Raw genomic sequence first — 14,357 nt, 5'->3', positions numbered from 1 at the left:
GGGGGGTCGCTGTTGAGGGGCCGGCAGAGGTTGGACTCTTCCTGGAGGCGGAGGGAGCAGGTGGGGTGCACTGGCGGGCCCCGCAAGGATGGAAAGTGCTTGCACTGGACTCAGGCGTAACTACACAGGCTGCTCGCCTAGGCCTCAGACGGCAGGAGGGCGAAGGGGCCCCATCACCCCATCGAGCAGACGAAGGACTAGATGCACAGAAGTGCATAAAGCCAGAAGCGGGCCTGTGACCCCTCAGTGCTGCTGAGGGGAGGCCCCTGACGCGTGGCTCAGAGCCAAGGTCTGAAGAAGGAGGAATCAACCGAGGGTCAGGGCTGGGGGCTCTGCGGTTGAGCCCTGGAGTCTGGGGTCTGGAACCCCACCACACGCCTCCAGCGCCCCCCGCTTTGGGCCTCTGAGTTCCTAGCCAGCAGGCCGGCCCCACTCTCCCCTCCTGGCCACCTTCCAAATAATATTTGTAACCGACAAGCTCCAGACCGACAGAGGCCTCTCGGTCTCCCCTCAGCCCTCCATGAGGTGACTAAGGGACCCCTGCGGTTGGTGACCAAGTCACAATCCCAGAAGACTCTGCCTCTAGCCAAGACCTGGAGACATTTTCCCTGTGGCCCCTGCTCCCGGCTCCGGCTGGCAGGGCCCTGGGCCACCAGCAGATGTGTCTGCTCTGTCCCAGGGCCATCCGCAGTCCTAAGGGGACTCCATCAGGAGGGGACAGCGGCCCCGCCCAAGCCCAGGGGCACATCCTCAGACACTCAGCAGGCCAGTCAGCACCTGGCTGTTTCTGCGGCTAGGCATCATATCTTCTGCAGCTTCCCCGTGAGAATTCCTCTAGAAAAAAAATGTTTTTATAAAGGTTGAATAAAAATGCATTCATTTATTTACTGAGCACCTACGATGAGCCAGGGCCCGTGCTGGATGCTGAATGCAGAGCAAAGTACGCTGTGGCCCTCATCCTCTCTGAGCGGAGCCCAGATCCCGTGGGGGCAGGGGGGCGCCGTGGTAGAGGCTGCACTAGAAGGGGTGAGGCTGGAGGCAGGAAGAGCAGGCCAGACACTAGGCTGCCTGCACCAAGCTCCAAGCCTGAGAGCTGGAAAGGTAGGAAGACTGGACTGACCACGGAGACCCAGGGGCCCCGGGGAGAAACCCGGCGCTGGACACGGAGGGCGGTAGGAGGTGGTGGCTCGAACCATCCCAGGGACTCTTACAACAGTGCTTGGCACACAGGGAGCACCCACGAAGAGCGGCCACGGCCATTTCGTTGTCTGAAGTGAAGGAGACCAGAAGGAAGGGAGGCGCCCGCAGCAGCAGACTGGGCAGATCCCTCCCGGAGCTCCTGGCCAGCGACAGGATGCGGCCCGACGTTGTAAATGGCCACAGCGGGCAGTGTGGACATGATGGTGCAGCCAAGATTGCCAGGCCAGGTGCTGGCCAGGGGCGGCGTGGCTCCTGCCCAGGGTCTGTCTCCCACACCCCGAGGGGCAGCACACAACAGCCTGTCTGTGTGGACGGAGGCAGAAGGGTTGTGGGCAGCGGGTTCCAGGTTAAAGGTCCCTGTTCTTTAAAAACTTTTTGCCTTGAAAACATGGCTTTTACTCCCTAGAGGGCTTGCCAAGCTGGTGTGCTGAGCTGAATCTCAGGAAGCAAATGCAAATGGGAACAAAGTATGCAAAGCCAGTGACCTGAAACCAGAAGTGGGGACTCCTGACTCAGCATAAGCAAGTGGGGACACTGAAGGTGTGTGTGCAGTGAGTTCCTAACGAGCCCGTGAGGGATGCAGACCGAACCCTGCGTGGGGTCAGGAAGTGAGGCTGCTGTCCCGTTGCTCAGACGGAAGAGCAGGGAGAGGGCAGGGGAGACAGCCCGTCATCTCTCAGTCCCCAGCTCCCGCTCCCCAAACGCGTCCTCCAAGGTCACGTGGATAAAGCTTTGAGTGAAGCTCTTGCTCTCTGCAAACTCTTGCTCTGGCCCCAAACCCAAGCCCAATAGATCTGGGCACCAAAGGACACTCGCATACTCGACAGAACAACCAAAAGGTAAGAAAATTGGAACAAGAGGGCGCCTGGGTGGCTCAGTTGGTTGGGCGACTGCCTTCGGCTCAGGTCATGATCCTGGAGTCCCGGGATCGAGTCCCACATCGGGCTCCCTGCTCAGCAGGGAGTCTGCTTCTCCCTCTGACCCTCTTCCCTCTCGTGCTCTCTGTCTCTCATTCTCTCTCTCTCAAATAAATTAAAAAATCTTTAAAAAAAAAAAAAGAAAAGAAAATTGGAACAAGGGCGCCTGGGTGGCTCCATCGGTGAAGCGTCTACCCTCAGCTCAGGTCATGATCCTGGGGTCCTGGGATCGAGCCCCATGCTGGGCTCCCTGCTCCTTGGGGAGCTTTGCTCCCCCTGCTTGTGCTCTCTCTCTAACAGATAAATAAAATCTTAAAAAAAAAAAAAATTGGAATGAAGAGGAAATGAGAGGGCCAGGAGCAGGTGAGGCCGGGAGCAGGAGAGGCCAGGGGCAGGTGAGTCTGGGGCAGGAGAGGCCGGGGCAGGTGAGCGCAGAGCCAGGAGAGGAACCTAGGCTCACCAAGTCTGCTGCCGCAGCTGTACTCGAAGAGGCTTAGGGCAGAGGCCTGGGGCCAGAGCCCGGGACCGGGTGGTGGGGCCTGCAGTCTGGGAAGGGGATGGGGCGCCTGCTCCCCGTCTCAGCAGCACACACCCAAGCCTTGACACAAGACCTTTGCCCAAAGCTCCACTTCCTCCCTACCAAGCTGGTGTTGTAACCAGCAGCTGCAGCGTGCTTACCAGAAGCCTGGAGGCTGTCCCTGCTTTTGCCCACGCCCCAAATCCCTCCGTCCAGTGGCCGCGAATTTCCCTCAGCTCTGCCCAGTCTCCCTGCCTCCGCGGCACTGCCCGCGGCTGCTTGGGTGACCACAGTGGCCCCCTTCCTGCCTGCTCCGCAGCTCTTTCCCCACCGAGCCATCCCCGCGCTGCCTCCCTTACAGCCCGTCCAGGACTGAGCAAGACCCTCAGGATGAAAACGAACTCCGATGCCAGAGCCAGGACCTGCCCCCCGCCCCCGCACATACTGCCCCTCCGTCTCCAGCCCCACCTGCAGCTCCTTCCGTGGAGCACCCTGCCCTGCGGGGCCAGAGGGCTCTTCCCACCCCGACCCCTCCTCCACCAGCGTCCACTTCCCCAGAGGAGGCCGCTCTGGGCCCACTGCGGCCAGCTGCCTGCCAGGCTTTCTCCCCGCACCGCGCGGTGATCGATGCCCAGCTGCTCCCCACTCCGGGCCAGGCCCATAAGGCATGGACAGCGCCTGAGTATGACCAGCGCTAAATCCCCAATTTCTTTTTTTCCTGTTCTATTTTTTAAATTTTTTATTTTAATTCCAGTGTGGTTACCATACAGTGTGCTGCTAGTTTCAAGTGTACCATGTTGTGATTCCAGCACAGGACCTGCCACTAGCCGGGGCTCCGAACACAGTTTTGGGAGAGGACGGAAGCGCTGGTACCCGATATAGATGGCACGTCAGTCAGATTTCTCGGGTATGAAGATATTTATTTTCAGGAACTGGTTCATACAATTGTCCATACCTGCAGGCCAGTGGCCTGGACACTGAGGCAGGGCCTCCGGGACAGCACTGAGGCCAACATGCTCTTTTCCTGGAAAACCCCAGCTTTCTGCTCTTAAGGCCTTCAGCTGATTAGATGAGGTCTGCCCACACGATTGAAGGTGACCTCCTTGACTTAAAATCAACGACTGTGGATGTTAATCACACTACAAAACACTTTCACAGCAATGTCTGAACCAGGGTTTGACCAAGCACGTGGGCACCCAGCCACGCTGAGCCATCAATTTAACCAGCCCAGATGCATCAACCCCAGGAGAGGCCAACAGTGAAGCCAGGCTGGATGGTACAGGCGACCCGGAAGGCCGAGAGAGGCTCGTTTTCCCACGCCAGAGGATGGGATGTCCTACAAACAGCAGAGGGTGGTGAAGAGACGTCCGGCCAGGCCTCCAGGGCCAGGGCGACTCAGCCAGGATCACAGCGTGGGGTGTCGGAGGAGGGTGGGGGCAGGCCCCCACTGTGAGGTCCAGGTAGAATGTTCAACTCAGGCTGCCTCCAAGCCCATCCTCGCCCCACCTGCCCACCAGGAGCACGCCCTCAGGCTTAGACCTGGGCTTCGCTGTCCCCTCCGCCTGAGCACAGATGGCTACAGAGCCAGTGGAGACCCCTGGGACACCGCCTCGCTTAACTCCCAAGGTCAGGCCCCCCAGGATTGCTGTGTAGATAGCTTTTTAAAAAGAGAGCGTGGTGAGGACTCATAGGTCTGAATTCTCGGAACCTGACAACCTGACGAGGGGCATGTCTTGGGTTCTTGAAGGACCACAGGCACGAAAATTCAAGGAGTCAGAGAACAGAGGTGTGGGCACAGAGGGCTGCCATGGGGGACTTGGAATAGGGGAGCCTGAGTCGCCAGAAATGGAAAGTCCAAGCTATAGAGAGCCAGGTGCTTGGACCAGGGAGCTCCTGGGCCGGCAGTCAGAGAAAGGCTTTGAGCACCTGGGTTGGAAGAAAGTGGGGCCAGCGTCCAGGTATGGAAGGTAGAATGTCCCCAGGAGAAGACTGACAGGCTAAATCCAGGTGTGCCCAACCTCCCAAGGAAAGGGCCCCCTGGCCAGGAAGGTGCGCGATGAGCTTTCATTCAACAGCTACTCACTGGTCACCTACCTGTTGTGCCCCTGGGCCCTTTGCGGGCTGCTGGGGAAGTGCCCAACCCCCAGCCTCACCGTGAAGTGAGGCAAACGGAGCCAGCAGCTACCAGCACAGAGCCGGGCAAGTGCCACAGTAGAGACATGGCCTCAGGGAAGCCTAGAGAGCAGGGCTGAGCTTGCTGGGGCGGCAGGAAGCTGGACAGAACAGGCACCTGCAGAGTGAATGTGGCCCAACAGAGGAAGCGTCGGTGATTCCAGGCCAGGGCAGGACCTGGGCACAGCCTGGAGGCAGGCAGAGCAGAGAGATCAAGGAGGGGGGCACAGCCTCTGACCTCACAATACCCAGAGCCCACTGGGCCCGCCTTGCGACTCGCAAACGCTGGTGCCCTCCTCCAACCCGGGCAAGGCCCGGGGCCCTGGGCAGTCTCCAGGTGCAGTGCCCTCCCTTGGGCGGCACCCGTCCCACTGCCCCGGGGCATGTCTCTACTCACCAATTACGAGGGGCTTCGGCATCAGATCGAGAGGCTGGTGAGGGAGAATGAGGAGCTGAAGAAGCTGGTACGGCTCATTCGGGAGAATCACGAGCTCAAGTCGGCGATCAAGACACAAGCGGGTGGCCTGGGCATCAGCGGGTTCAGCTCGGGGCTTGGCGAGGCGGCGGCCAGCCCTCCTCAACGCCCGGGAAACTGTAAGACAGTGAGGAGGGAGGGTGGGTCTCAGGAAGCCCCGGAGAGAGGGCACAGACAGGAGCCACCTGCTGGGACAGGGGCCCCAGCAGGTGGGCGGTGGGGGGGGGGGGCACACGGGCCACAGGGGTGGAAGTCCCCCCCGCCCCGATGGCCGGAGCCCGGCCTCTGCTCCCCTCAGCCGGACTTCCAGGCAGCCCCAAAGACTGAGAACTTCCTAGCTCTGGAATCCAAATGTGCTACGCCACTGGGCCCAATACGTCACTCCCTTCGGCCTCCCCGCCCTCAGCACCCCCATTCCTCTGCGCCTAGAGGTGGCCAGGAGGCGGACAACAGCCCAGGTCCAGGAGCCAGGGTCAGAGGCCAGGGTGCGAGCTGAGCTCTGGGAGGCATTAGTGTGTGACCGAGCCCTGGGGCTGCAGAACATCTACGGGTCAGGGTGACACAGAAGAGGCAGGGAAGCCACGAGTGAGACGTGGGGCCTGAGCCAGGACGGCTCCCAGAGGCCAGCAGGCCAGGGACGCGGCACAGCTGGGTGCGGCGATAGGAACAGGGAGGTGCGGGAGGGACGGAAAGCAGGGGCGGAAACCGGCTGGCACTGAAGATAACGGAGGGAGACTCTGGCGGTGGCCGTGTCCCAGGGCAAGGCAGTAGGAGTCAGTGGCTGACTGCGTCAGCCAAGGTCACACTGGGTGGCGAGCAGGTGATAAAATCCTGTGGTTGTCACAGCACACCCTCCCCTCCCTACAGCGTCCTCCCTGTGCCAGAGAAGGCCGAGCGCCCGCCGTTCCTGTCACAGGCCCTGCAGCCCGCCCTCCGCAGGCCCCTCTGGCCCCAGGCAGGCCTGGAACTACCCTTGTCCCCCGAAAGGAGGACTCCGCTCTTTCGCTGTCCCTGCCGACTGGGCCCCTGCAGCTTGACAGCGGACCCCGACACTCAGCGGTAGTGGTTCTAGAAGGGTCATGGGTGGCTTCCTAAGTGCCACATCCTTCCAAAGCTCTGCATGGGATTTGGGACTGATAACGCCCCTCCTTCTGAGTTCCGAGAGCACCCGCGGCCAGGGCATCCACCCCCGGCTCGCGTCAGGCCCCACTGCTCCCAGGTTGGCTCAGGCCTGCCCTCCACCGCCAGCCCTCCTATCACCACTGGCTTCAGTCCCCTACCAGAAGTGGAGGTCCCTGCACAGGGTCTGGCAGGCCCAGCGACTCCCTGGCACTCAGCTCAGTCTAAACCACAATGTTTCTGACTAAGAACTGGCCTTTCCACCAGGATGCTAAACGCTGTCAGGTCTGTGCTCCTGCCCCTACAGTGCCACTTCCGGCTCGAGGCCTCCTTCCCCTGACTCTTGAAAGCTGCCTCCCTCGGATCCCTACCCACTGGTTTCCCTGCTATTCAACCTGGCTGTTCATCCAACCCACCCTCACACCCCCCCATACTGACCACAAGAACACAGGCCCCTCTCCTTTGAAAGGCTTTCCTATAAGGACGGAGACAACAGGCTGAGAAAAATAAAGACCGGGGGAGGAACAAAATTTAAGAAATCTCAAAGTTTAAGAAAAAAGTAAGTCTTCTCCTTTTAGGCTTGATTCTTAAAAGAATCCTTGGACCACTTCAGGTTTTCCACCTCCTGGAGGATCCAGCTTAGACGGTTAGGAAGGCTTTCTGAAGGTGAGCCCCGTAGTGACGGGAAGACATTACAGGATGAAGAGCACCTCATGCAAAGGGTAGGACCAGGGGCCTGCAGGAACCTGAAACAGCGGTGTGGTTAAAGCCCAGGCTGCGTGTGTGTGAGTGTACTGTGTATGAGTGTCCGTGTGGTTGTACCTGTGAGTGTGAGTGTCCGTGTGGTGGTTGTACCTGTGAGTGTGGGGGTGTCAGGGCCGGTGAGAGGTGAACAGCGTGGTAACGAGGTCAGCAAAGGTCAGATCAGCAAGGACAACAGGGGACTTGCTCTTAAAGGCAGCAAGCAGTGCCGGGGGGTTCCTGGCAGAGTGACCAGCTTTATGCTTCAGAAAGAGCACTCCTGCTGCAGTGGGAACGGGCTTCGAAGGGGACCAGGGCGAGACAGGGAGCCTGCGGAGGCTCTCACAGTCATCCGGTGGGAGCCCATGGTGGGAATGCGGGGTGCGGAGAAATCACCTTGAGTTATTTAAGAAAATGAAGTGCCTGGATGTGAGGGATGGAAGAGGGAGTTCCGGCAGAGGTGGCCAGGTGACGGGTGCTGTGACCTCCTGAGACCACAGAAGTCTCCGTCCCCTTACCCAGCCCAGGAGGACCCCTGCAGTGGCCTCACAGGAACTTTCTCTGGCTACTTCCTTGTGCTGCCTTCTCCCCTGCCCACTCCTTGTGACTTGCCTCTCTCGTGGAATCAGGCTTCCGTTCTTGATTTGCTCTTGTGAACTCAGCCTCCAGTTCCTCTTTCTGGGATCCCTTGTGCTCTGTGTCCTCCTAAACCCTGCGGTTCCCAGCTCTGGCCGCGCCACCCCCCCCCCCCAGAAGGGCTGCAGGAGGAAACACAGCCTGGGCTTGTGGGTGCTCATGAGCGGCCCGGGACCACCCTGGCTGGGAACCCACGTGACACCTGCGTGGAGCAACCACAAATCTGACGCTCCGGGAGAGGTCAGGGCCAGAGGGAGAAGGTTCAAGAGTTGATCCCTGAAGCCACAGGAGGGGTGAGGCCAGCCAGCAGGGGAGCACAGAGACAAAACCTCCACGTGTAAGGTCACGGAGGCACAGCTTCGAGGGGACGGGGCATCAGCAGGGTGCGAGCTGCGGAGGGGGGCAGGCAGGAGAAGCGCTAAAGACGTGGGGGGCCTCTGACGACCCGGTGGGAATGAGCCTGGTTAGACTTGAGCCCCACCAGACGCAAGAGGCCCACGCCATGAGGGCAAGAGCGACGCGTGCCAGAGGGGACGGATAGGGGCTCGGTGCCCGCTTCCGAAGCGTGGCCGCGGGCGGGCGGCAGCTAGACCAGGAGCTGCAGTCAAGCTGCTCAAGCCAGCAGAGACCGGAGCTTGTTACCTTGAGGCGGGAAGAAGCCCAGAAAGACGCTGGAAGGTGCGGAAGAGAACAGGGACACTTCCCCGAGGGGAGGAGGGCAGGAGGCTGAGGAAGCTCCAGAACCGTGGCTTCCATCTTCCCGGTAAAAATGACATTCTCTGAGAGCTGAAGAGGAGAACGGGCTGAAACGGAGTGAGCCCGGTGGAAGGAACTGAGGGCGACCCCAGTACCTCTGTGGGTCCGGGTGGGGAGCTCGATGCTGCGGCTAGCGTCTTGTGGACCCTAAAGGCAGTGGCCACCAACCTGCCCCAGCAGCCCTGCCTGGGGCTGGGGGAGGGGCGGCGGGGACGCTCACTCGCTGGCTGTGGGTAATTGGAACAGCCCGCGATGACATTGATGACATCATGGCTGTGGCCGCAGGAACCTCACAGGGAAAAAACAGGAGCCAAGAGGTTCAGGCCTGGCCCCATGAACGTGGCAGGCGGCGCGAAGAGCCAGGTTGGGATTAGGACTTCCAGGCCTCAGGCTCCCGGGGGTGGGGGGCTCCGTTGCTCTTTCCGCCTGGCCCCTTCCCCCACTCCTCCCTCACCCAAGGCCGTTCTGGTCCCCAGCCCCCACTGCCTGCTGCCCTCTCTGTCCTCTCTTGGGGGCTGCAGGCTGCGGGAAGCTTCCTGAGACGGGGACAGCCCACTTCCTCTTTCCGGAAGGGCCTCTCACCACCCCTGCTCCCCACCTCCCTGCCCCTGCGCTTCCCCCAAACCAGGGGCTTCCTCCTGCCTCAAAGTCTGTCCATCCTCTCAGGGCCTTCTCCGACGTCCCCAACCCTCGCCCATCCCTCCTCCGTAAGAACCCCAGCTGCCCCCCAAAACTCTGCTCACACCCCTCTCCCTCTCAGGTCCAGGGTCCCCAGGACGCAAACCCACCCCAGGAGCTGACGCTCAGCACCCTAGATCTATCCTCCCAGGACCTGTCCCCCTCGGGACCTGTGCCCCTCGGGCCCGTCCTCCTCCTCGGGACGGTACCCCACCCGCGCTCCAGGACCCACCACCCCTCAGGGCCGGTCCCCTCTCTCAGGACCAGTCATCAACCCCCCTCGCTCTTTCTCCCTTCCCGCCGCCTCAGCGCTCTTGGAACCCTCAGCTAGCGCCCCTGCGCTCACCGATCCCCCCTCTGTGCACCCAGCCACCCACTCCACCCTCCCGGGTCAAAACTCACAGCCCCGGGGCCCTAGCCCCGCCCCTACGCGGAGCCCCGCCTCCGCCTCGGTCTCCCGCGGGAACCTGACTCCGCGAGCCCGCTGTCTGCACGCCGGGGGCGGGGTCCGAGGCGGAGGGCCGCGGCGGTAGGCGGGGCGGGGCGGGGGCGGGGTCCGAGGCGGGGGGCCGCGGCGGTGGGCGGGGCGGGGGCGGGGTCCGAGGCGGAGGGCCGCGGCGGTAGGCGGGGCGGGGCGGGGGCGGGGTCCGAGGCGGACGGCCGCGGCGGTAGGCGGGGCGGGGCGGGGGCGGGGTCCGAGGCGGCGGGCCGCGGCGGTGGGCGGGGCGAGGGCGGGGTCCGAGGCGGACGGCCGCGGCGGTGGGCGGGAGGCCTGTGGGGGGCCTGGCGCTCCACCACCACGCCCCCACCAGCCCGGGACCGAAGTGGGGCGGCGGCGCGAAGCAGGGGCTGCCGCTGGGAGGAGCAGGTTGGGGGTGGTCAGCAGTTCAGTAAAGCAGTTTAAAAACATTGTAAAGTGCGGGGGCCTGGGTGGCTCAGTTGGTTAAGAGACTGCCTTCCGCTCAGGTCATGATCCTGGAGTCCCCGAACCGAGTCCCGCATGGGGCTCCCTGCTCAGCGGGGAGCCTGCTTCTCCCTCTGACCCTCCCCCCATGTACTCTCTCTCATTCTCGCTCTCTCAAATAAATAATAAATAAATAAGTCTTAAAAAAAGACATTGTAAAGGGCATTTGTAAATCTAAGACATTTGCTTGTCTAACTTTAATTGTCCAGTGTAACACACCTTCCTGGACCCTAAATAATTGTTACATGTAAAATAAATATAAACGCAGTGAATCTAAAACTCTCTTTAAGGTTCTAATACTGTATCTAAACCTGGGAAGATTTCAAGATTTAGATTTACAAATCTAAATCAATTAAATATAAATTATAAAAAGATGCAGGGGGCTGGTGGCTGGCTCAGTGGTGGAGCACATGACTGATCTGGAGATTGTGGGCTTAAGCCCCATGTTGGATGTAGAGATTAAAAATAAAGTCTTTTTTTAAAAAATCCATCAGGCCCCTGGGTGGCTCAGGCAGTTAAGCCTCGGACTCTAGGTTTCTGCTCAGGTCATGATCTCTGGTGGTGGGATCTGTGTGGGGCTCTGCTCAGGGAGGAGTCCCCTTGAAATTCTTTCCCTCTGCTCCTCCCTGCATCGGTGCATGGTGCGCACTCTCTCTCTCTCTCCAATAAATAAATAAATAAAATATTTTTTTAAAAAATCAATCAATTAGGGGCACCTGGGTGGTTCAGTCATCAAGTATCTGCCTTCGGCTCGGGTCCTGGGATCAGCCCTGCATCGGGCTCCCTGCTCGGCTGGAAGCCTGCTTCTCCCTCTCCCTCTGCCTGCCACTCCCCCTGCTTGTTCTCTCTCTCTCTCTCTCTCTCTCTCTCTCTCTCTCTCTCTCTCGCGCGCGCGCGCGCGCGCGCGCGCGCGCTGTCTCCCTCTGTCAAATAAATAAATAAAATCTTTAAAAAATCAATCAATTAGATGCAAATTATAAAAAGATTAAACCATCACATGTATACTTGCATTAGAACACAAAGCTATGAGACTGAAATGTCTAGTTGAGTTGTTATTTAGATTTCAGTTAGTTAACATACGGTGTCATATTAATCTTAGGTGTAGAACATACTGATTCAACACTTCCATTCAACCCCCTGTGCTCATCACAACAGATGCACTCCTTAATTTCCCCTTAAGGGGGAAACTCCATTTCCCCCCTCCCACTCCACCCCACCCCGGTCACCATCAGGGTGTTCTCTATCCTTAACAGTCTGTTTCTTGGTTTGCCTTTCTCTTTCTCTTTTTCTTTTTTCCCCTTTGCTCATTTGTTTCTTAAATTCCACATATGAGTGAAATCAGATGGTATTTGAGACTGAAATTTCTTAAACAGAGGCTGGTTGCAGACCCCGGGTAGAACATTCCTGTTCACACCTCATGTCATGGTTTAAGTATTACTGGTGCTCCCCAAACTCATTTCCCCATCTCGCAGCCAGATATTTCTGCCAGGTGGCTTCTGAGATTCTCATTGGTGACCCTGATGGATTGCAAACCCTGTGAAGACTGTGTCTACGACTGCAGCCACCACAGTCTTGGCCCTGAGCAGTGGACACACACTCCTCCATGCTCTGTGAGTGCATTTAGTTGGCCCCTGAACCGTGAATGTTTTTCCTGGAAACCTAAATGCCTATGACCCCAGTGAATCCTTTTTAAAATAACTTTTTGAGATATAATTCACACACCATACAATTCACGGATTTAAAGTGTGTGATTCAATAGTTTTTCATATACTCACAGGTTTTTACAAAGATCACGACAGTTTTAGAACATGTTCATCACCCCAGAAAGAAACCCTTTAGCTATGAGGTTCCTACCACCTACCCCTCTACCACTCTCAGCAACCATTCATCTACTTTCTGTTTTTATGGATTTGCCTATTCTGAATATTTCTTTTAAATGGAATCATAAGTATGTGGCTTTTGTGTCTGGTTTCTTTTACCCAGCACAGTGTTTTCAAGGTTGATCCAGGCTGTAGAGTAAACCACTACTTCCAGTTGGTATTAGGGTTTTGTTGTTGTTTCATGGATGGATAATGTGTCATTAATGGATACACCACATTTTATTCATTCATCAGTTGACTTTTGGGTTGTTTCCTCTTCTGGGCCATTATGAATAACACAGCGATAAACAACCATATACGAGTTTTTGGGTGGATTTATGTTTCCATTTCTTGTGGGTATATATCCAAGAGTAGAATTGCTGGGTCATATGGTAACTGTATGTGTAACTGTTTGAGGAACTGCCGGATTGTTTCCCAAGGTGGCTGCACTATTCTTCATTCCCACCAGCAATGTACGCGTGTTCCAGTTTCTCCACATCCTGACCCATACTTATGATCTGACTTTTTTATTATAGCCCATCCCAGTGAGGGTGAAGTGGTTCTGATTTGCGTTTCCCTGATGTGTAATAATGCTGAGCATCTCTTCTGTGCTAATTGTCCATTTGTATATCATCTTTGAGAATGTTCATGCCCTTTGCCCGTTTTAAAGTTGGGCAACTTATTTTTTTATTATTGAGTTGTAAGAGTTCTTTAGAGATTCTGGGTACAGGTCCCTTATCAAATGTATGGCTCGCAAATACTTTCTCCCATTCCATGGGTTGTCTTTTTACTTTCTTGATGGTGTCTTTTGAAACACAGAAGCTTTTAATTTTGATGAAATCCATCTCATCTATTGTTTCTTTTGCTGTTCACAGTTTTGGGGCCACATATAAGAATACATGGCCAAATCCAGGGTCCTGAAAATTTACCCTGTGGTTTCTTCTAAGAATTTTATAGTTTTAGTTCTTACATTTAGGCCTTTGATCCATTTAACTTTTGTATATGGTGCGAAGTAGGCATCCAACTTCATTCTTTCACACGTGGATTCCAGTAGGGCCCATCACCATTTTTTGAAAAGATTATTCTTTCCCCCAATGAATTGTCTTGGCCCCTTGTTGAAAATCAGACCATAGATACACGGGTTTATTTCTGGACTCCCTATTCTATTCCATTGATCTATATGTCCCTCACTATGCCCGTGCCACGTAATCCTGTTTACTGTAGCTTTTAGTAACTTTTGAAATCTGAAACTGAGTCCTCCAACTTTCTCCTTCCTCCCTTGCTTCCTTCCCTCTCTGTCTCTTTTTTTGCTTAGGTAGTGTAAAAGGGAGAAGTGCAGGGTGGCTAAGTGGCACCTGTTACAACGGCTTCTCTCTTTTAAAATGTGGCTTTGGCCATTCTGGGTCCTTGCAATTCCTTGTGAAATTTAGGACCAGCTTGTCAGTCCTACAGAGAAGTCAGTTTGGATTCTGACAGATTGTATAGAATCTGCAGGTGAACTTGGGGAGTATTGCTCCCCGTGATGCTTTTCCATTTATTTAGGTCTTCTTTAATTTCTTTCAAGAGCGTTTGTCATTTTCTTGGGGCGCCTGGGTGGCTCAGTTGATTAAGCATCTGCCTTCAGCTCGGGTCATGATCTCAGGGTCCTGGGATCAAGCACTATGTCCAGCTCCCTGCTCAGCAGGGAGCCTGCTTCTTTCTCTGCCCTTCACCCGGCTCGTGCTCTCATTCACTCTCTCTCTCTGTCTCAAATAAATAAATAAAATCTTAAAAAGTAAAGTTTCAGGACATCTTGCCACACATTCTGTAGAGTGTTCCAGGGGCATAGATTTAAGCAACAAGCCCAGGAACTTCCGAAGGAATGTCAGAATGTTTCTGAGGGGTCTTACAGAAGGTAGATTTAGCAGTGTGCATTAAGGACCGCTAGAATGTCTGTTTTCAGGGAGAAGAATCAATAATAAAGATTTTTGTAGGTATCATGGTCAACATCACTCATCTTCAGGGAAATACAAATCAGAACCATGACGAGATATCACCTCATACCGGTCAGAATGCCTAAAATCAACAACACAGGAAACGACAGATGTTGGCGGGGATGCGGAGAAAGGGGAACCCTCCTACACTGTTGGTGGGAATGCAAGCTGGTGCAGCCACTCTGGAAAACAGTATGGAGGTTCCTCAAACAGTTGAAAATAGAGCTACCCTATGACCGGGCAATTGCACTGCTGGGTGTTTACCCCACAGAATACAAACACACTAATTCAAAGGGATACACGCCCCTCCTATGTTTATAACAACATTATCTACAATAGCAAAGATATGG

At 56.2% G+C, this 14,357-nt stretch overlaps 1 protein-coding gene and 1 long non-coding RNA gene across 5 annotated transcripts in view; one reads left to right on the top strand and one right to left on the bottom strand.

The window, feature by feature from the left end:
• The first annotated feature begins 3 nt into the window (after positions 1-3).
• The window catches only part of SPATC1 (spermatogenesis and centriole associated 1), a 28,572-nt gene continuing 14,218 nt past the window's right edge, over positions 4-14,357 (top strand). Inside the window, exons 1-2 of the mRNA XM_088022702.1 lie at positions 4-2,039; positions 3,389-5,400. Of these exons, the coding sequence (XP_087878828.1) occupies positions 5,190-5,400 (211 nt within the window). The 5' untranslated portion in view covers positions 4-2,039; positions 3,389-5,189. The remainder of the gene's footprint in view (positions 2,040-3,388; positions 5,401-14,357) is intronic.
• Positions 3,534-9,681, bottom strand: LOC114201038 (uncharacterized). Of its 4 annotated transcripts, none has more exons than XR_015768038.1 (3): positions 8,420-9,675; positions 5,204-7,146; positions 3,534-4,924 (listed from the first exon to the last, which is right to left on the bottom strand). It is a non-coding gene; the product is annotated as an uncharacterized LOC114201038 (long non-coding RNA). The 4 variants fall into 4 exon arrangements; XR_015768039.1 differs by having other exon boundaries at positions 5,204-5,398; positions 7,754-9,647; XR_015768037.1 differs by having other exon boundaries at positions 5,204-5,398; positions 8,420-9,642.

The sequence above is a fragment of the Eumetopias jubatus genome, unplaced genomic scaffold (genome assembly GCF_037043125.1).
Source record: "Eumetopias jubatus isolate StellerSeaLion01/CBP00866 unplaced genomic scaffold, mEumJub1_p1.0 scaffold_4, whole genome shotgun sequence".
NCBI lineage: Eukaryota > Metazoa > Chordata > Mammalia > Carnivora > Otariidae > Eumetopias > Eumetopias jubatus.
This window is presented reverse-complemented; position numbering and strand designations above follow the sequence as displayed.